The sequence below is a fragment of the Triturus cristatus genome, chromosome 4_1 (assembly GCF_964204655.1).
Source record: "Triturus cristatus chromosome 4_1, aTriCri1.1, whole genome shotgun sequence".
Classification (NCBI taxonomy): domain Eukaryota; kingdom Metazoa; phylum Chordata; class Amphibia; order Caudata; family Salamandridae; genus Triturus; species Triturus cristatus.
This window is the reverse complement of record NC_140585.1, coordinates 454,436,048-454,458,684: the sequence shown is the minus strand read 5'-3', so window position 1 is coordinate 454,458,684 and position 22,637 is coordinate 454,436,048. Positions and strand designations below refer to the sequence as shown.

At 44.2% G+C, this 22,637-nt stretch overlaps 1 protein-coding gene across 2 annotated transcripts in view; it reads right to left on the bottom strand.

Moving 5' to 3' along the window:
* The window catches only part of CD9 (CD9 molecule), a 192,521-nt gene that overhangs the window by 63,050 nt on the left and 106,834 nt on the right, over nt 1-22,637 (bottom strand). For both annotated transcript variants that reach the window (XM_085652612.1, XM_085652613.1), the window contains exons 3-4: nt 16,829-16,926; nt 1,728-1,802 (exon numbers count right to left, since the gene is read on the bottom strand). In XM_085652612.1, the coding sequence (XP_085508738.1) occupies nt 1,728-1,802; nt 16,829-16,926 (173 nt within the window). The remainder of the gene's footprint in view (nt 1-1,727; nt 1,803-16,828; nt 16,927-22,637) is intronic.

The window sequence follows — 22,637 nt, the reverse complement described above, 5'->3', positions numbered from 1 at the left end:
GTATTAGAAGATAAATGAATTCCATTCATGACGAAGAGGTGACATAACAGCTATGGGTTTCACAGACATTGTCAAAGTATTTCTGATAGGTGGGACCTTTTTTTATCGAACTTTACAGAGAATCCACCAGCGAGCAGCTCACTATTCAGATCTGTGTTTCAATTTTAAGTAAAAAAAATAAATAGAAGACTGCGGATGTGGCAAGTAGCAAACAGGCATTGGCAAGGCCAATAAGTCTGACTTGAATTTTGATCAGTTTTTGGTCCAACACCAAGGTAAGGCCCCAGGTCAACAGCGGCAAAAGGTTGTAGGACTTCACAAGAAATGCCTTTACAATGCATTGCCTTTACCACAAAATGGTAATTATACATCAGGTAAGTGAATATATATTCAGTTCATCCGCAGTGCGCGCTTTCCACACTTTGTGCCGACAGAGGATGGAGTCCCCCCGAAACCAAATTATGAATAACACCTCACTCTTAAAAGGCAAGTTTCTGTTCAATTTTTGTCAGTACAAATATCGCCGTATCACCACCGCCACCACCAAACTTTCCTTTCAAGAATGCGGCGTTATTCATAATTTGCTGAAATATCTATATATCTCACACACACATACATACACGTATTCCTCTAGAAACCCCTAAACAACCCCCACGACTCAATACTCTTAGCCACCACTAAACCCTAAAAATACTTTTACCACCCATATCCCTTACCCACACCAAACTCTAAGAAAGCCCTTACATATATGTACTTTTAAAGAAGATTACGAATAAAGAACATTTGGATAAAGATTTCTTCCCCATATGCATTAATTACATGTTGGATGCTATGCTGTTAAGGAGACTGTTGCAGTGTATTGGAATGCTAACTGATGCTGAATTTAAATGCATTTATACCCAACATAATTACTATTTGAGTGCTGAAACATTATATATATATATATATATATATATATATATATATATATATAAAACCAGGATCCCCAACTAACCACCTCAGTGGGCCAAACAAGGGCACAGACTCCAGTTAAAGATGCAATAAAGAAGATTAATTGTCTTAGCATGTCAGGATGACGCATTTCGACCACAAGCCTGTGGTCTTGAGCCATTATCAATTTATATTATATATATATATACACACACACACACGCACACACACACACACACACACTTCCCATGTTGTTGTTAAGTCATGTGCGCTAAAGGCCTGCTTAGTAAAGGCCTTGTGTGGTAAAACAAGCATGGTAAAGGTCTTGCATGGTAAAACACGAGTGGTAAAGGCCATCTCCTGTAGCAAAAGACTCAGAAGATAATGAAGGCAGTATTAAGGGAGGAGAGTCTCAGAATCAAACTCTTTTTCGGGAGTGAGCCAAGCAGCACCTCAAATCGCTTAATGAGTTCCAGATCAGTTGAGATTTATAGACCTGGGGTACCTACACCCTCGGTCTTCGTGCAGAGAAATTAAGATTAATCGACAACAGAAGGTGCTCTGACATACACGTAGATGCAGTATCTTAGCACATAGTAAATCGTGAAAATAATGCACTTTACAGTCTCAACTAACTGGTCAACTAGCCCGTTTGCATACAGTAGCTTATTATAGACATTTAAAACTAATAATGCTTCGCCTCTAGCACTAGGGAAAAAAACATTGCATTTTGTATGTGCGTTACGCAGCACAGTCAAATACCAAATTTAAGGCAAATATATTATTGGATAACCTACCTTGTCTTTATTTGCAAATCCCCAAATGCCAGCTGCAATTTCAATGGCAAAAATAACCAAGAGGAAGGCAAAAAACTGGAAAACAAAATGAGAAGTTAAGTGGTCGGTTCTTAATCATTTAGGTTAGCAGTAAACAAACAAATGTACACTGGTGAACAAAAAGCATTCAACTTTACAATAGAATTAGAGGTATCAGAAATGGTACAAACTGGAAATAAATCCAGTGACTGGGAACCAGGCCAATAATGAAATCCTTTTTCTTCAATACAACTCAAAATGTATATCCTGTAACTGTAGTGTCATAAGTGTCCTATAATATTAAATAATCAATGTAATACATCAACACCTAAAAGTTTCAGTTCAGTTGCACAACCAGTTGTCTCAACAAGACCTACATGGCTGTCAGGTACACATTTTGTTCATTAGGGACAGTTTTTGATACAATTCGCTAGACAGGACTATACAGTCACCGCACGGAAATTGATTTACCAAAAATACCAGGCATGGCCTAAGTGACATCACACACTTTGACCCTATGATTACATCACCAGAAGTGACCAGTTACCTTCGGGCCTTAAGAAATTACAAGGAGTAATGTTGCAGGACAATTTCGTTTTAAGCCTCCACAGGAAGTGGCATGTTCTTTGGAAAATTAGCAACTTTTTCCAATGAATATTAATTTCTTGAAAATACTAAAGAAATGTTGAGGTATTTAGTAGAGATTTCTGATAGAGGACAATTATTAGTCATAACCAAGCACTTCGTGTATGGGAGTCTGGTCAATGTGTCCTTCTGCCTCTTCTAAAATAGTGTTTTAGAAGAGGAAATGAAATGTGAAATAATACATTCTTTAAGAATGCCAAGAAGAGTCTATAATTGTAGTAGAATATGGTATAATGAAATAAACTGCTGGATGTAGCGCTTCATACTGCACTGGTGCCTTTTCCAAGTGGTGTAAATAAAGGTATAACTCCCTGGTCTGCATATGCATGTCAATATATTGAATTAGGTTTTATTTTGCCGTGTTCACAAGTGTACAACGCAGATTTGCAAAATCGTGCAAAACTTTCTGGTGAAAACAGATTGCACATGAGCTTGATCTCTTGACTTTCCCAACTTTGCGGAATAGTATTAAACCCTGAACACAGATGAACCAGAATTTTAGTTCCTGTAATAAGCAAAAGTTAGTCTCTACTTGTGCAAGCTTCCTTCTTAAGCAGAAGTCCGTGGTATGGCAACAAACATTTATATTGCAGCCTAAAAACTACCACTGAGGTCGTTTTATGTGGCATTCAAGATCCCTCTGTATAATCTTTACCGCAGCTTCTTCGAAGGGTCAGCCAACAATCCTTTGTCAAAGGCTTGTCTCAAATATGTATCTTAAGTCAGTGTGTAATGACCTGCGTGTCATTGTGTTCTGTGCAAAAGGGTTCTTGGTTCTAGAGCTTCCATCGTGTTCAAGCGTCCTTAGAATTCCCACAGGTCATTTGCTGCTGGCGCTGTGTGGATAGGACATTCTCGTAGATACTCGGACAACTTTTTAAAAAAATATACTTCTGTTGAACTTCATCCGGTGTACCAGCTTTATTACACTGGCGACAATCCTGAGCCAAACCCTCAGCTGCCCTCTTGCTGACTTTCATCTAAAGACGCCCGAACACACTTCGAGTACCTCACTTTGGCGTAAGATTACCTTATTCCATCTTCAATCAAGACTACGGTACTGTGAACTATTTGTTTTCTGGACTGCTCGGCAATTTAATTTTAAAATTTAAAGACTTAGAGATCACCGTTCCTCTCGAGGAAATTTCGAGACTATCAACTCCCGCATATTCCGAATCTCGGCCCCTTGCTTTGATGACGCCTACAAGTCTGACGCTCCCTAGCAGCCTTTGACTTACGCAACAGCGGCAGCGCCCGACGTTTTCATACGGGAAGCTTGATGTAAACTCAGAGCGTTGCTAAGCAACATTGAACGCCGCTCTCACTCCGCACTGAAATCCAGTTTGGCGCATAGCCATTAATCTCCTACAGGCTCCTGCGGTACTTGTTTCGCTTTCCTTAGACTGTTGATAAACTGTTGTTGGCGTCACCTCTCACTTTGTTCTACTTTTGAACATCCTTCTGGAAAAGCGAGCCCTGCCACAAGCTGATGGGCACAGCGTCTATTTAATATATGAGAAAGCCCGTTTTACGCTGATTGGCTCAGCATTGTTTAAATTATAACTAGGTCCATTTTACGAGCACAGCAGCTATTTAATTTATATTAGAACATTGGCATGTTGGGAGCTCCATTGAAAACAATGGAGTGCTCCGGGCTTATAATGGCTGGTATAAACCCGGAGCACCAACATTCCAATGTGTCTTTGTTCACAGCTCCGACTGTGAACAAAGACTTCAGGTAGCCTGAGGGGGATTTCAATCCCCTCGCGCTCCCTGAAGGCTTGGTTTTGTTGGAACATTCTGCCCTCTAGTGGCAGAATGTTCTAATAGCCTTATAGCCCTCTGTAGCAGGGCTATACCGGCTTTTAACCCCTTCCCCGCTCATGACTGAACCACTCCGTCATGAGCCACGGTTGCGCTGTGCTCATGACGGAGTGGTTCCGTCATGCTACGGCCGTTGGCGGCCGCTCCGCCCACGCGGCGCTTATTCCCCGCCTGTGCGGGCAATTAGTGCAGTGGGCGGAGTCGTGACGGAACCACTCCGTCATGAGCACAGCTCAACCGTGGCTCGTGACGGAGCGGTTCCGTCACGAGCACAGCGCCACCGCGCTGCCTCCCAAACCCCCCCCAGCGCCACGGCAGAATTCCTGCCGCGGCAAAGGGGTTAAAGTCCCTCTGCTTTGTTAAAGTCCCTCGCCTTCGGCTCGGGCCTTCAACGCTGCAGCAGGCCTTTAACAGCCGGTATAGCCCGCTACGGCGGGCTATGAGGCTATAATAAGGCCAGTTTTACACTGATGGGCACAGCATTGTTTAAATTATAACGAGGATCTTTTCACGCTGATGGACACACCCTTTATTTATATTGTGACCAAGCTCATCTAATGCTCATGAGCACAGCTTATCTTTGAGTTACTTTAATTTAATTATAACAAAGTTCTTCTCACGCTGATGGGCACAGTATTTAATTACATTTTAATGAGGCCTGTAATGCTGATGAGCACAGCATTTCATTACGACACCTTACACATCGTGTCACATGGTCGCAATTCCTTGTTGATATCTAATTCACATACCTTGTATTTCATGCTGACGGGCACAGTTTGGCATACTGCCTGTCTTCTACTTCCATTTGTATTTCTGATCATATCCAATTCACATTTACCTTGTTTTGCACGGTGATAGGCACAGCTCTTTATACTGCCTGCCTCCTACTTCCATTCCTACTTGTTCCTCACAATCCGCTAATTTTCTTTGAGCTTCACGGTGATGGGCACACCATTTCATATGTACCTGCGTGTTAGACCTGCCAGCCTTTGGCTATTACCTCCTCATTTTTTTTCCTTTACCCTTTTGCCCTCTAATTTTTCTGTCCATTAGTTTTTTTTGGGTGTTGACGTAGAGGCTCTGGGTGCCCCATTTTCACTAATTGAGGGTGAGGCGCAAGGTGCTTCTCTAAAATGGAGGGAGGGAGAGAGCTCCTCCACAAAATGGTGGACTGAACTGTCGCCTCAGAGCCTGGGCCATAGACTGTCATGAGGGGTTCCAGAACCTTCTGGACCACTCTGGCTAGTCAGGGCCCAGGCTATAAATAGAGGTGAGGTGCGTCGGCCATTTGGTAGAAGAAGGTGGGCTGTGAGGTAGACAGGAGAAAGGCACCTGAGTGGGGAGGTGGATGCGCTAGAGAGGGAAATTGACAGTTCGTCGGGTCTGCTTTTTCTTCCCCCTCGGCTGATACCACCCTCGACCTCTTGACCTGACCCTGCCCACAACCACTGACTCTGGGGTCACATTAACCCTATGCGCTCTTGTTTAGTCAGGACCCCTGAAGGGAGACAGGGTAAAGAGTCACCATCTTTGGCCACATCCTCCACCTCCCTGCTGTTGCCTGGAATCTGGAATAATCCAGATTCAGTGACTGACCACTACTCTTGACTGAACGGGAAGAGGATCTTCACCATAGATCCAGGAAATTGGCTGACCGATTCGACTGCCCTGAGTGCAGATCACCCCCCCCTTAATTTTGGCCACCCCTGTACTGAGACCCCATCAAGAAACACTCACCGCCGCAGCCCAGGGGTTAGAAGTTCGCTCCTACTGTCACCTGGGGGCCCGTGAGGAAGACCGGGGCCCCATTGTGCTTGGATACGATCGCACAGCCCAGAAGTGTGAGAAAGCCACCGCAGGGGAAGGGAAGCGGGCATCACTCAGATCACATACAGGGGGGCGGGCTGTGGAGCGCCGCCCCCGCCGTTGCCCGACTGTGTGAGGAGGCCGCGCCCCAGGAAAAGAAGGCCGCTTCAGGCCTTGAAGCCACACTCCTCGTATCACGTGCCGGGGGCGGACTCAGGAGCGCCGCCCCCACCATTGTCGATTGTGTGAGGAGCGCCGCGCCCCCGCAGGCCACGCTGCTTCTGGCAGCTGCGGGCGCGCCTCCCGACAGTCACTGAGTCCGAGTGTATTAGTGCCTGGCCTTGGAGGGTGTTGTGTCCCGAGGACGACTCCATGTAGGCGTTGCCACCCCCAGGACACTGTCAGAGAGTGGGGCCTGCCAGTGTGTGGAGCTCTGAGGAGCGAGTCCTCAACCGGCTGAAAAATCCCGCAAGAGGCCCTGGACTCGCCCCTCCCCTGGGGGGATCTCACCTCGAGTACGGAGAGCCCCCACTGCTCTGCAGAGAGAAGAACTCGGCTCGTGACCCTCAAAGCTCCCCCTGAGGAAGACGTGGTACTCACATAGTAAGCCGGGCATTTTGGGGGTATACAGGAGGTTGTTAAATGAATGTCAGTTGATGTCCTGATAGACCAGTTTTCCTGCTTCACGGGAAAGCCATGTTATATGCTGCGAAGACCAGCCAGGCGTCGTGAGCATATATAAGATTATATTTTATGCATCAAAGTATTACAGAATTGAAGAGCCTTGTATAGTGCTTAATGTAAAAACCTGATCTCAAGCACATTGTGAGTTCTAAGTATAGCGCTTAATGTAAAAACCTGATCAAGCGCATTGTGAGTTCTAAAGTATAGTGTTTAATGTAACAACCTGATTTCAAGCGCATTGTGAGTTCTGAAGTAGTGTTTAAATATGATGACCTGATTTGACGCGCATCGTGTATGCTACGTGCAGCGCTTAATGTAATCACCTGATTTTCAGTGCAATGTAAATGTTATGTGGAGCGCTACGTTTGGCGACTTTATTCAATGCGCTATTGAGTTTACTGTGCTGGATTGGTTCACCAAGTGGCGCACTTAATTTCCTGCCAGTCTGAAGTAGAATAGTACTGCTAATTTGGACACAATGATCTGTTTTGAACCTGACATGCATTGGATAGAAATTGATTGACTTCATTCGATAAGGAAAGATTAAACTTTTCTACCTTTTCTAATTATTTGGTGTAGCGTCATTTTTAGTGGTGGAACGCTGCAGTGTGAAGTGAGTGTGAAGTGAGTGTGATGCAAGCACGACATGTAAATCTGGAGTAAAGCCTTTCTACCTGAGCCAAGCTACCCTAGGACTCTAGGTCCAACACTGCGCTACTAATGTTACAGTGTCAAACAGTCATTCTTGATGTGTTAATCACTCTACTTTCTTCGGTGACTGGCACACCTTTCGCCAATATGCAAAAAGTCACTCCTCCACCCTTCTTTCTATCAAATCCAGGCGAGCCTTCCATCCGCTGGTCAAAATGGAAGAAAGTCTTCCTCAACTACGCTAGGGTGTGCGGAGTGTCAGTAAGTGCAGAACGGAAGTCAGCCTCTCTTTTACACTGCCTAGGCTCCGAGGGGCAAGAAGTTTTCGAACATCTACCTGACCTTGATGACACTGAATCCAACAGCCACAATGAATTTGAAATCTGCTTGAAGAAACTTGACAAACATTATCTCCCCAAGGTCAGCACTATACTAGAACGTTATCACGTTGGGAAACTTCTACAACAACCTAAAGAGTCCATCGAGGTTTATGTTACCCAATTGCGCAAGCTAGCCTCCACATGTAAATTTCAAGGCGCACTTGAAGAACGTATCAGTGACCGATTTATGCTGGGTTGCGCAATAGAAAAGGTAAAAGATGAACTGTGGCAAAAGGACGCCCCCAAACTTGATGAAGTCATCTTAATCGCAAAACGCATTGAGCATTCCCTTGCTTGCGTGGCAGTCATGAAAAAAAAAAAACGGCACTCTTAACATAACTAAAGATAAAGTGCAAGTTGTAACTAAGCCTAAGACATTTAAGCAAAATGAGTCTCAGCCCAAGACTTTTAAGCAAAATGAATCTCAGTCTTCATGGTGTATAAAAACCTTTTACTGGGAAATGTTACCGCTGTGATAGTCCTGGTCATCTGGCCAATGACAAGTCATGCCCTGCTTTGACTGCAAAATGTCTCAAATGTGGCAGAGTTGGTCACGTAGAGAAAGCCTGCAGAGTGTCTAAATTTAAGAAGAACAAGCGAGTGAAGGAAGTGTGGATTCAAAATGATTCTGACTGACCAGGATGAGTTACATTGTGGAGAGGTCGCGACTCAAGCTTATTTGAACACATGCAAAAATTCCATTGACAGTGTCCAACTAAATGGTCATCCAGTTAAAATGCTCTTTGACTCCGGTGCAAAAATAACTCTAGTGCCTGAGACTCAACTTTATTGGGTAAGGTGAAGGTGTTCAAGCCTGACATTAGGCAGTTTGCTTATGGTGATCAACCTAACAAGTTGTTTGGATACTTTGAGGGGGACATAGAATACAAGAATAAACTTACTGCTGGAAAAATCTACATCTCCTCCAGGGGTGACAGTATAATAAGTTGGGTTCACCAGGCAGATCTGGGAGTCATGTTAATTCCTGGTAGGGATTCTTGTATTGTCTTGAAGACCTGTGTCCATCCCCCTTGATCCTCTTAGTACACCCAAACCATCCAAGGTTGTTCAAGTCGACGATCTACGGAGTGAATTCAAACAAGTTCTCAATGAAAAACTAGGTTGACTGTCTGGTTATACGCATAAGATTTCTTTGAAACCTGATGCCATCCCTGTTACTTGCAAGGTGTGTAGTGTACCATTAGCCATGAGGGAGTCCATGCAGAAAGAACTGCAGAAGTTACTAAAAGAAGGAATTATTGTCAAAACTGAGGCGAGTGAGTGGTTGGCTCCCGTGGTACTTGCACGTAAAGCCTCTGGAGAGGTGAGGCTTTGTGTGGACTTGTGCGCACTCAATCATGCTGTCGTAGCTGACAAATATCCTCTCCCAAATATTGCAGAAATGCTGACGCAATTAGGCGGAGCTGAAGTCTTCTCCACATTGAATCTCAGGGCAGCGAATCACCAGATTAAAATTGACCCTAACTCGATCAACCTCACTGCATTTACAACACCTTTTGGCACTTTCAAATTTACACAACTTCCTTTCGGACTGAATTGTGCAGCCTCTGTATTCCAGAGAGCTATGGAAGAGGTTTTACATGGGTTACCTGGTGCCAAGATTTACCAAGATAATGTACTGGTATATGGTTCTTCACAAGAGTTACATGGAGAGACTGTTCTGAAGCGCTTCAAGTCTCGCGGTTTGACCCTACGCGAGGACAAACGTAGATTTAACCTCACAGAAATTGACTATTTGGGGCACAAATTAGCTAAAGAGGGTGTCAAACCTAGAGATCATTTAGTGACGACCATTGAGAACCTTCCTGTGCCCCAATCCAGGAATGAGTTAGTCCCCTTTCTCGGCATGGCCGAATATTACAAGTTTGTTACACAATTTGCTTCTCGCACTTTCACCCTTAGGGCTCTTCTCAAGAAGGCTGCGAGGTTCATTTGGTCACCACAATTCCAAGCAGTATTTGATGACATAGAGGGGGCTTTGAGTGAGGCTCCCTCTTTCAAGAGTTTTGACACTTCCGCTATTTCCATCCTCATCACTGATGCTAGCTCCAAGGGTCTCAGGGCTGTTCTTAAACAAGTGAAGGATGGTCAGGAAATAACGGTCATGTTTTTGTCGCGAGCACTGGTGGGGCCTGAAATACAATACACTGTCATAGAGAAAGAAACCCTTTGCATCTTTCGGGCTATTACGAAACTTTAAAAATTTCTCTGGGGAAGTTCATTCACAGTACAGTGTGACCACAAACCTTTGAAGGATTTGTTCACTAAAAAGAGTCTTGATGCTGTATCCTCAAGAATCGCCAGGTGGATTGTCGCACTCCAGGACTATGATTATGTCGTAAATCACATTCCTGGTGCTCAGAACAAGGTCTCCAATTGTCTTTCCCGCCTTGTCAGGAGTGACCCTATTCACACAGGGTCAAGACTGATTTGCATATGGCTGGGTTCAAACTGGAATGGCATGGTGAGCAAAAAAACGATGGATTTAGGCCCAGATCTCTGTACTGGGGTGAATGTATGACATTGTTCTGCATTCTGTCCATCAATTGTTGTTTTTGCATTTGTCACCCCGAGTGGGAAGGGTATGCTCAGACGTGAGTCCCTTGCTCTCCATGCCACTGGAATCAAGCTATCCTGGCTGATGAGGGCTGAAAGCCCGAAACCGGTCCTAGGATGCTTGTTTCCAGTCCAGGGAGGACCTGGCTTGGCAGTTCGGGCTGGACTGTTCCCATGGGGCACAGGGTCAAGACTGATTTGCATATGGCTGGGTTCAAACTGGAATGGCATGGTGAGCAAAAAAACGATGGATTTAGGCCCAGATCTCTACTGGGGTGAATGTATGACATTGTTCTGCATTCTGTCCATCAATTGTTGTTTTTGCACCTATTCACACCCTTGGCGTCTCTAGGGACTCGTGGGAGTCCGAAGATTATAAAGTGTGTGGGGTCACAGCTGGAGTCTTGAGGGAGAGTGGAAGTCTGCCATTTAAAGCGATTCCATTATTCGAGGTTTGCAAGTTAGTGATTAATGGTTAGGGAGGTGGCATTAAAAGCTTGAGTGAGGAGACACGGAAGTTTTGGAATGTGCGTCATGAGCGGTCTGCCTCCCCCGGGTTGCTTTGGAGAGGTACCAAGCTGGTTCCACCCCTCCCTATCAGACTTAAAATTGTGCAAGAAGCACATCAGGGGCACCAGGGCATTTCCAAGACAAAAGAAAGGATTTGTTTGCACTTTTGGTGGCCAGGAATTGATCTCTTAGTTGAGCGCATGGTGAGAGATTGTTCTGAGTGTAATGCCTCTGACAAGGTCTATAATATTAGAGTTCAACCTATGGTTGAGCGTGAGGCTCCTGTTCGTTGTTGACAAGATGTGGCTCTGGATCTTTTGGGTCCCATTACTAGTAGCTCCGGTCAGTCATATGTTCTAGTATTAATGGACATGTTTTCCAGGTGGCCGAAGATTAAGATCACTCACAGTATTGAAACTAAGGACGTCACCAAGTTCCTTGATGAAATCTTCTCCCAAGAGGGATTCTCTGACTGTCTTCTTACCGACAATGGGGTCCAACAGGTCTCGAGACAGATGGAGGAGTTTGTCAAAAAAGGGGGTAAAACATAAGCGGTGCATCCTCTACCATTCCGAAACCAATGGCATGGTGGAAAGGTTTAACCAAGTGTTAAAAAAAATCCATCCAACTAGGCAAAGCTCAAAAGAAAGACTGGAAGTCTGAGGTTGTGGAACAAATGACCATCTACCGTCTCACCCCTCATTCTACCACAAGTAAAGTTCCCTTTGAGCTCTTTTGTGGGCGGAAGCCCAATACCCTGATTTTTCAAGCATGGATGAGAGACAAAAGTGCGGGTGTTAATTTGGATGCTTGTCCTACTGAAGGTCCTATCATAGTTTCCTCTGGCGTGGGTCCTGGTGTAAAGTTCTGGCAAGCAGGGCAAGATTTAAAGATTGCAAAAAGGAAAGAGTATTTTGACACGCTGTCCCTCACACTTGTGTGAAAGTAGGAGACAGGGTGCGCATAAGTCTTCCGCAGAGGTGTGCTGGAGTCTCTAAATTCTCCTCTAGTTATGTGGTAAAGAAACTTTTTCAGAATGCTGTTAAGTTGGAAGATGGTCGCATCTGCAACTTGAACAGAATTGCTCCCATGCGCAGCAAAATTCACCCTGGGTTGATTGATCTTTCCAAAGAATTGCCTGCTTTGCGAAGGAGTTCTCGCGCTGGAAAGATTCCGGTGAAACTGCAGGATTATGTTCTACGTTAATGTTATTTTGCTTCTCTTTCTTTCTTAACTTTCCTCTTCTTCCTGATCTTTTTCTTTGCTCTTCTAGTGTGAAGGTGGAAGGTGTGTAATGACCTGCATGTCATTGTGTTCTGTGCAAAAAGGTTCTTGGTTCTAGAGCTTCCATCGTGTTCAAGTGTCCTTAGAATTCCCACAGGTCAATTGCTGCGGACATTGTGTGGATAGGACGTTATTCTCGTAGATACTAAAACAACTTTACATAAATCCACTTCTGTTGAACTTCATCCGGTTTACCAGCTTTAATTACACATTGTTTAAGTGTATAAAGATGAAAGCCACCAAAGGTGTCCCATCCGGCCGAATTATCAATGCATCTTCAGGTCTCAGGATGGATTTTATCAGGAATCTCATTTCTACAGTGCACTCAGTAATCCCTCAGCTGCTAAACCCCCTCCCCCACAGTCCACCATCACCAGTGACAAGCCCTGTTATCTAGGTTTGTGAGGATTCACGCTTACATCTTCAGAAGGTATTGCTCCATAAAACGTTTCCAGGTCACATTTACGTACTTTGTTTCCCCGCACAAGTTGGGGATTTTAAGGTACCCTGGGTTTGTGGATTATTGTGGAGTAAATCTAGAAAATAGTACAAATAGCAAAAATTATTTTGGGGGGAAAATGGTCTAAGTAGAAAGTTATTTTTTTTCTAAAAATTGCATCAACAAAAGGGTTGCTGTACTAAGAACACCATCTTCCCATCTTTCAGGAAAAAGTTGGGGGGGAAAAAAGAAAGAAAAACGAAAATGCAAAAAATGGTCAATTGTGTTTTTTTTGTTGTTTTAAGTGGCATTCAACTTTCCATTGTTTCTATTATTTTTGTGGTTTAAACTTACGTGACCCATTGGTGAAGCCGAAAAGCTGAACACTTTTAAAAACTACATAACTTAGTTTAACAAGGGACATTTGTGTAGAATGTTCATGGTTTTTCAGAGAAACTAACTGTTAAAAAAAATATTTTTGTTTTTAATTTTGACATATTTTCATCTGTCATTTTTGCATCGGATTGCTCGGATTTATAGTGTGTTGGTTGTCCAAAAACACTCAATACCTAAAGCCAACAAATGAGCTGCAACATGAGATTTTTCATTGTGTACTATGCTTCAATTCATATAGTTAAATCTAATGAATTAAAAATATGTATGAAAACCATCCATGCTTGTCTAAAGTACTCAGTTTAGGAATAGTTATTTGTACAACTCTTAATTTGAGACTGCCCATATTATTATATGATTCAGGAGGTATTTAGCAAAAGGTGTTCCCAAGTGGCCAAAATTTGGAAGCTAAAAAAAAAAAATGGATACAAATTCAAAATGTTCTACAGTTCTTTGTTTCCCCAGTTGTCCCAATAAAAAATAGGTCCACCACACAAGTCAGGTACCATCACCTGCAACAGAAAAGGCCCCATGATTATAAAGACTAATTGCCTAGTTCTTCTACGATTTCAAATGTTGATTGATCTATTATTTCAGGAAGATCTGAAGTGGTTTTCACTTTGATGACCCTGCCACAAGCACACTGTCCACCCAATAGAATAGCAAACACAACAAGGTGATGGATGGAGTATTGAAACATTTCAACCACCTCATCCCCAATCACAGATCGGGGTTTAATCTATTGTTCTTTTGTTCACTATGCCACCCCAGTTTGGACCAAACCATATGCAAATCAGTTTTGACCCTGCGTCATGGGAACACCCCAGCCCGAACTGCCAGGCTAGGCCCTCCCTGGTTGGATATAGGCCCAGATCTCTGTAATGGGGTGAATGTTTGACACTGTTCAACATTCTATCCATCAATCGTTCTTTTCGCACAAAATATAATAAACACAATGGAAGTCCAACATACTAGGTTAGTCCAGATGTTGCTGTAGGAATTTAAGGGATCTTAAGTGAGCTTTTAATTAATGGAAATTAACAGTGGAATATTCCTGACCTGCTTCAGATGCCATCACATCAACGCATTATCACATTTTAAATGTGAAAAGGGATGCAAAAAATGGTATCCAAGAAGCCGATTGGTTCTAACATGACCAACTACTGCAACTAAAGACCGAAGAGCAATATTTCAGACATATTGCTTCACAGAGAGGACTTTATGCCCCTTTCCTCTTTCTGGAAACTGTGCAGGTTGCTTTTTGCTTCTGATATTCAACTAATCTGGGGTGGAATTTTAGTCTTTTACAGTGCCATTCATTTTTTCTCAAAGCTCCAATTGACATGTAGTTTTAGTTGCTTTTGTTTAAACGTGGTCTTCCAGCTTGTCGCCTACTAGGCTGTTCTTGGCCATTGGATTGGTTGCCACAGATTTTAAGCAGAAACTGGTCTCACGAGTACTACAGTAGGTCTTGTAATCCATCTTGTCCCCCTTTTTTTTTTACTCTTCCTCCTCGTTCTTTAAGTCACTAGCATTCCTGAGCAGGCAGTTACAACTCACATTTCTGGTTTTGCAGGATACACATTTTTGAGCCATTTCCCATCCTCACCTCCGATTCCAGCAATTACATTTTTGGGCTTTAGACCCGATGCTAAGGCAAGACAAACCGACCGTAAGCTCTCAATTTCTGAATATTGCACTAGCTTTAACTCAATAAGAGTCACTTAATGCCTTGTCTGTTTTCCCAAAAAGCTGAGGGAGGAAAAGAAGAGTTAGAGGGGTTGAGATAAATGTGTTGTTGGCTTTACCAAATGAAGGTAGACAAGTACTCCGGTCAAAACTTTTGCTGGACAGGACCATCATTTTGCTATACTCCTTAACACCCCCACCCCCTTCTTTTGAGTTTTAGCTACAATCACACACTTTTGCATGACAGTGGACGCTCATTTCTGCTTGCTGTTAGTTCTCATTCTAGATTTGCTGTATGGCCCTAGCTATTTAAACTCTGCTAGCATCACACCAACTCTGATTTGTTACGCCAGGTTCTTGAGCTTTTGCTGTATGAAATGCAAGGGGTAATGAGAGGGCTATCTGTTAAAGAGCCTCAACCAGTACCACCTCCTGATCGCTATGAGTAAGCACAAAAAAGGCGGTTTACATGGACTCGTCAGGTTTATATTTATCGGCACCAGTACTGATTAGCTGTGGATAACAGTCACTTATGATCTCACTATGTCCTGATGAAAGCACAGGGATGCTGATAGGCACCACATCAAGTGTAGAAACAGGTTGACCTTAACAGGTATGCGTTGAATATCTTAACCGTATTCTCTCCCATCGCTCTTACTTTAAGTCATGCAAGGGATGGTTATTACATAGCAAAACCAAAGGGGATGCTGGATGGAGTGTTGAACATTGCAAGCACTCACCCCAGTCAACTGATCTAGGTTTAATCCATCATCATTCTTTAGCTCACTCCGCCACCCCAGTTCAGACATGGCCATATGCAAATCAGTCTGACCCTGTACCTCATGGGAACAGTCCAGCCCGAACTGCCAAGCCATGTCTTCCCTGGACCGGAAACAAGCATCATGGGACCGGTTTCTGGCTATCAGCCGTCATCAGCCAGGATAGCTTGACTCCAGTGGCAAAGTGAGCAAGGGACCCACGTCTGCATGGTTACTACATAATCACTAACAAAATCAAGTCAAACTCACTCCATCTTAATGCATTTTACACATACAAAGTTCCAAGAGCTCTTGATCATCTCATTGGGCACTTACCTAGTGCTCACGAGGGGGCAACACCTTTGATGAAGCATGCCAACTAGTGTTAGCAAGGGGTTGCCTACTTTTTCTGATAATATTATCCATCAAGTTCTATAACAATTTAACTTCTATCAGATCAGGACTAAATGGGTCTAATCTCAATATTGTGATCACCTATATTGATAGCCATACAACACGGACTGTTCAGGACATGAGCCTTCCAGTCTTTGAGATATTGAGACAAGCTGGCGTAATCTGGGATAGTTTGACTGAATATGTTGGTTCTCACAGGAAGCTCTAAATAAGTCCCAGCTCTGGATCATGGTTGCGCTGGAATTTCTTCTCTTTAGGACTCTATACATTTCTACAACAGGCATGTCTGAATCCAACAAACTTGTGGAAATGCTGTAGCTTATGAAGCCCTTTGCAATTAAAAACTTCTGTACATGCAAGTGACTCAAGACATTTCCTGGCCACCAACTCTGGATTTCCCCAGTATTCATGGTGCCTCTTTTTCCACTAACACAGGACTTGAAACAGACCTTTTTCTGATGTTTACATGGGAACCAAATGCAAACCAAGGTCGGAGTCTCATCTGGTGAAGGGCAGAGGAAACCCTTTATCAGATCCTGGTTTCCCATCAAGTGCCATAATGCATTCGCTGTGTTTCATTGAGCAAGAGATTAGTTTGGGGACCATTTTCTTCACAGAAATATATTCACACAAAACCGTAAACACAGAATATCATGCACAGAGGTCTTTACATCCAAGAACACTACTGCTTGTTGTACAACACCCAACCACCCACGGATTTTACTGAATAAGGCACTAAATTGCTTAAAATTCCCTGTGAGCGTACTTCAGCAAATTAGGTTGATTACACCAGGTGCTTACACAGGATGTCGTCAAAAACCGTAATCTGATTTAAATACAAACGGGTCAATGTAGTCAACACCAAACAGTCTATACTAACAGACAAATAAATGAGGTGTTGAATAATAAACACGCGTATCACAGGGGCTCTACTAAAGGTTTAAAAGGGTACACGCATTTGTGCCACACAGGCTGCACAGTTCATTTTGACAGCAAGCCTACATGTAAGAATTTTACAAAGACACTTACCAGGCCAAGCATGCACTGCGACTCCTGAATTGCACCACAGCACCCCAGAAAACCAACCAGCATCATCAGTGCACCAGCACCAATAAGGATGTAAACACCTGGTAAGGCCACACAAAAAAGCATTAAAAAGGTGCATTAGTAACAGTCTTGCAAACATGACGTGGTGTTTCAATGCCGGTCCCTAATGTCCCAGCATACTGCAGCTCACGTTAATTTTTTCGATACATCTTTTCGAAAATTATAGTTTCATCGGTCCGCATTTCGATTCGGGATATCAGTGCCGCCATCACTCAGAAAAAAACAAATGCTAAAAAATAGGGAGGGACAGGCCAGGGAGAAAGTGGTCTGTTGCACCAAGGAACCGGGCCTCTGTCATTCACACCTTATTTACCATGTCGCAAAACAGAGTTAAGTACTCTAAACAATGCATCCATTGTTTCTGCTTGAAGCAATGGCTGCTTGGATCGTCTTCACAGTTGTGCACCACGGAAGTGACCACCATCTCTAAGACGGTCACTCTTGTTTCAGTTGGTTTTACTTGCGAACTGATACCAGTTTCCTGGTGCTTGTAAATTAATGATTCACATTTTTATAGCATTGCAAACCGAATTACACTAAATCTTGCTAAAGCTACCAAAAAATCCTTCAGCTAACTTCTACCTTACAGATAATCAAACTTCAGCAGTGCAATACGTCTCGTATTTGCGAGCGTTTAATCTATTGGCATTGTAATTGACAAAGCCTTTTATTTATCTGTTTTGATACTTTACACACATAAATAAAAGGCATTGTCATTTACAATGCCAATAACAAACTCTTGTAAATGTGAGACCCATTTAATTTCAAAGAAGCGGCCGCCAGTGTCCCAGGCTTCTTGGAAAATGTGTGTGCATGGTGCACTGAATGTTGCAGGAAAGCATGTCGTGCTTGCAGTAGCAGAAACTCATTTAGTCTGTAAGCACTATTTTCTTTAATAAGACATACTGTGTAACAGAAGTAAATGGCCAGTCGTCATGGGAGGTTACAAATGAAGACAAGGCGGTACTAAGGAGGGACTAACGAGCCTATTAACGAATCAGAAGACAGCATTTACGAAGGACAATGACAAGCCAATGACAAATTTGGGCGGAGAGTGGGCGGGGCTTAGAGTCCATACTCTAATACAGCATGCCTCGTAGAGCAGCATATTCACTGCCCAGGCTAGGTCTAAAAATTAATATCATCAAACAATGGTATGGAAGGAGTGGAGAACTTGCGAGAGATTTTCGCTGTTTTCTCAAGTTAAAACAGGCAAAAAAACATAACTAATGATACTTGATGTGCACACCATCAGCATTTTATATTTAGCTCAAAAAAGGGCTAGATGTCCCCACATGGCTTGATGGGACCATCAACTCTTAGAATTAGTTCTCTATTTGATGGAATCAAATTGCTCATGTCGGAGTTCTGCCCACTCAAAAGTCATGTATGCATGTCAAACAGTGATAATGCTTAATTTTGGCCTGGGAAAGGATAAACCCATTCTCTCAAGTTTCACTCAACGTAGATGTGCCATAGTTCGAGGAAAAACCACACAAATCAATAACTTGTATTTCTGAACCACCCTCATTACAATATACAAACATGCACATTTGTCATTTTATAAATGATTAACCTCCAACCAACCAGCGCTGCAAACAAAAGCATCAGAGAATCTCAGTACATATCATGGTAGCAATTACAGTTGCAAAGCACAACAGTGGAGGCAAGAATTATATCCAAGCACAAAACATATATATCGTATTCATATCCCACCACCCACTCTTGCCTATACATAGCGACCCTAAAGTTGCACCTCAGTGTCTGTTGAGCATTCCTCCAAGGCATCTCCCTCCAGCCCCAAAACCTTTTGACATAATATGCCCTAGGGTTCAAAGTTCACTGGTAGTTTATCATTCAAGCAAGTGAGTCACATTTCTGTTTCCTCCGCCACCGAGCACTCAGACATCTCGGACCCGTAGCCCTTCAGAGAGAGCCCTAGCCCCCATACATGGATGGCTACTCGTCTCCTTGCCAACACCAATGCCAATTGCAGAAACTGGTTTGTCATTTTGTGGTTCTTGGGGCAAATCAGGTTTCCCAACAGACAAAGCTGTGTTGTGAATGCACAAGTCAGTGTAGGAGCCCGATTTAGCCTGACTACTACCCTCTCCAAGAAGTTACGCACCTGCGGAAAGCCTTATGCCAATTGCATAAAGTCTGCTTCTCCAGTCCCACAACAGGGACATGTAGAAGTAGACTCTAGATTAATTCTGTGCATCCCCACGGGGGGAGGGGGGGGGGGGGGTCATACAAGTACGATGCACAAAGTCAAAACAGATGAATTTGAACTGGGATTTGTTGGACACCGATTTCAACACAAATTCTGGCAAAGTCCACATCCGAGAACAAAGTCGCAAGATCTGCCTCCCAAACACTCCACACTTATCAGCGGCTCATTGGTCGTATCTGCCTGCAGCACCTTATATATTGAGATAAGGTGTTGCCCAGCCCGCAGTGTCAATAGCATGCCAAGTATAGCCAATGCAGACCGCCCTGCAGATTAAGACATTAAATAGCCCTAATCTGGTCCGTCATGCCCACATAATGCAAAAATTGCTCAGGTCCCAGCCCGATCCAAATCCGTGCATCCTCAAAGGATATAAACATGCAATTTAGATACAGGTCACCAACCAACTAACAACCTCACCCATGCCAAACTTGAAGTAACATAACCTCTTCCATCTGGCGGAGTGAAGCCAAGATCCACAGCTGCAACTCCCTATGAAATGAGGACCTTGTGATCACAATTGTAACCAATCTCTGCCACACTACAGCAGTCTGATGCACCATATAGGGCACAGTGGAGGATGCACATGAACCTGCCAACAACAACGTTTGGTGTTAGGTCCCCTCCACCATACCCACCAGGAGATTCTTCTACCAGCTGTTCCCTTCCTCCATCCATATCGCCGCATGCTGCATGTGGGAGACATAGTAATAATATTCCAAATTCAGGACCCCGAGTTTAGCATCCTCATATCCCCTCGTTAATGTCCGACGAGTCACCCGACTCATCTTCCCTTCCAAAATAAGCGAGGCGAGGAGAGTATTAATCTGATCTGACAGAAGACACCTGTGCACAGGGAGAACAATGAATTCTGGATCACAAACCGGCAGAAACACCATTCTGGACACTGCTATTCTTACCATGAGTGATACAGGTTAGGAATTTCAGAACCTCACAGATGCCCACAAGGAAACTATTAGCAATTGCTTTTTGGGTGTGTGTGTGCCACACTCATGCCCAGGTATAAAAAAAATAATAAGTCTCCCATCGCAATCCTAAGTCTGGCAACCGCTGCCTGGGCACCCGAACCAATGCCGCCTGCTGGAATAAAAAGAACTTCCTTTTATTAATTTTAAGGCTGGACACCTCCCCAATCTCTCTCTGTGGCTCCAATAAGACCACCACAGACATCCCAGGATCCTTGAGGTGAAATAACGCATTGTCAGTGTGGAGTGAGATGATATACCTAGTTCTATCCCCCATTCATTCACAACCAGACGTACCTGTATTGCCATGCCAGGGCAAACAGAAGGGGTGACACAGTTATCCCTGCAGTGTGCCACGTTCTATGCTCCACCTCTCCAATCTATATCGTCCCCTCTTCACCCGGGCCAGTGTATAACAACTGAGTTCAGGCTTTAAATTGTGGCCCAATCACCATGGCCTTCATCACCCCTAACCGATACCCCCAGTCCACTGTACCAAACGCCTTTTTATTATCAATGGAGGCCAACACCCTTTCCTCCAGGCTGTTTTCTACCTCATGGAGCACATACGCAAGTCGCATCAGATTTTAGGCCGTACTGTGACCAGGAATAAAGACACAATGGTCTACATGAACCAGCCCATTCATCACCAGGTGCAGAGCACTGGCCAAGAGTTTTAATAAGATTTTGATGTCAATTAATATACGTTACCAAAGCCGGGGGGGGGGGGGCAATTCCAATTCTCCCCCTTATGATAATGGCCATCGCACATGCTTGGAAGGAGTAACCCCCCCCCCCCTCCCCTTCTCCTTGGATTTCAAGAGTACTTCTAATAAGGACTGAGTCAGTGCCACTGTTAACCCGGATAGAATTCCACTGGGAATCCATTCCCCCTTTGAGCTTTGTTCTTGGGTAATAATTACAAGGCAGCCCTAAGCTCTTCCAGTGTAACATCCCCATCCAGCTCTTCTGCTGCCACTGGTCCTAGCTGGTGCATATACAAAGAGGACTGCAAAGCTCGAAAACGATGAAGCGCTATGGGAGCATACCCTCCAAATGTCACTGAAAGGCTGCCGCCACCTCCTCCTGAGAGGCTGCCATCGCACTATCCTGTTCTATCAAGGGTGGTGGGCCCCTCTCCCTTCAGATCAGCCAGGCCAGCAACCTACCCGACCTGTCACCCTACCAATGTAGGCGGGGCCTGTGTTGTGTAATCATGCTTGTCCCACTTTTCAGCTATTTTCGGCTGAACCTTCAATTCAACCTTCTCATGAGCTGTGTTAGCCTGATCTAGATTTTGCAATTAAACCAGTACCCCTTCCTCTATGTGCAACTCCTTTAGGTGAGTGCTGGCCTGGGTGGCCTCAGTGACCCAGTTGTTGAATAGAATCCATGAGAGAGCTGCTCTTTCTATTTCTTGGCCACCTTATCACTCTCCATATAGTTAAGGTGCGTCTACTGGAGACAGTCAATATTACCGTCTGATGCTTTAAGAAGGAGAAGGCCCTATACCTTCGGACGTAGGTTCCCAGTCCCCCTTCATTCCAGGTGAGTATATTAAGTCTACCTCCCATTCGTATGATAGGTCGATGAATGGTAAGATTCCTCTACCTGTGCCACTATAACCTTTCGACAGCGCTGCATGAAAAACTGAACAACCACCATAGAAACACAAAAACACAAACATTTCCTCCCACTCCAGGACATACTTAGTAGAACTGTCATGTTATGTTAGCCCAGCCTAACCATGTGCAAGGACAATACAATATCCCAACCTAGCCAAACTGAATAAGAACCCCAACTCAGGACCCCCTCCCAGCTCCTGTCCATTCCGCAGCCCCCTAGGTGCCCAGTAGCTGCGCAGGTAACAGCACACACCACAGTACACCAGAGTTTTAGTCTCAAGCTCAGTAAGAAAAGGTGAGCGTTAAACAATGCATTACAAACAAGTCCATGCCATGAACAGCACCACCCAGTGTAGGTCACCAATAGAATGCAGACAATTTGTATTCAGAAGAGTCAGTTGGACAAGATACAGATGCCAGTGCTTGCCCAGAGACACACCCATCTCCCTCAGTTCCCCCAATAGATCACTTCACACCAATAACTTGACAAAAACATTACGATCAAGATCATCCCTCTGCAGTAAGCTTAGTCTCAGGTATAACTTCCATAGGGAAGAGTGGAGTGTCATTCACCATAGAGGCCAAGGCAGCAGTAGGTGAACTTGACCCAGCCTGCTGCAAGGTCACCGTGTCCACCGCCTGCTGCAAGGTCACCGTGTCCACCACCTGCATGGTACCATCCTCTTGTAACATGGCTGTGCAAAGCCAGTGGCTCACCCCATCCCTACAAGCCCCCACTGGAGCAGCCCCTCCAGGCACCAAGGACCTGCATCACTCTGGAGTGGCGTTGGGCCCTCAATCCACAGATCGACATCCTCTCCCACACCTCCAACCAACCTCATACCTCCTGCGGGTGCTCCGAAATGTGTGCCGTGCCGTTGGAGAGAACT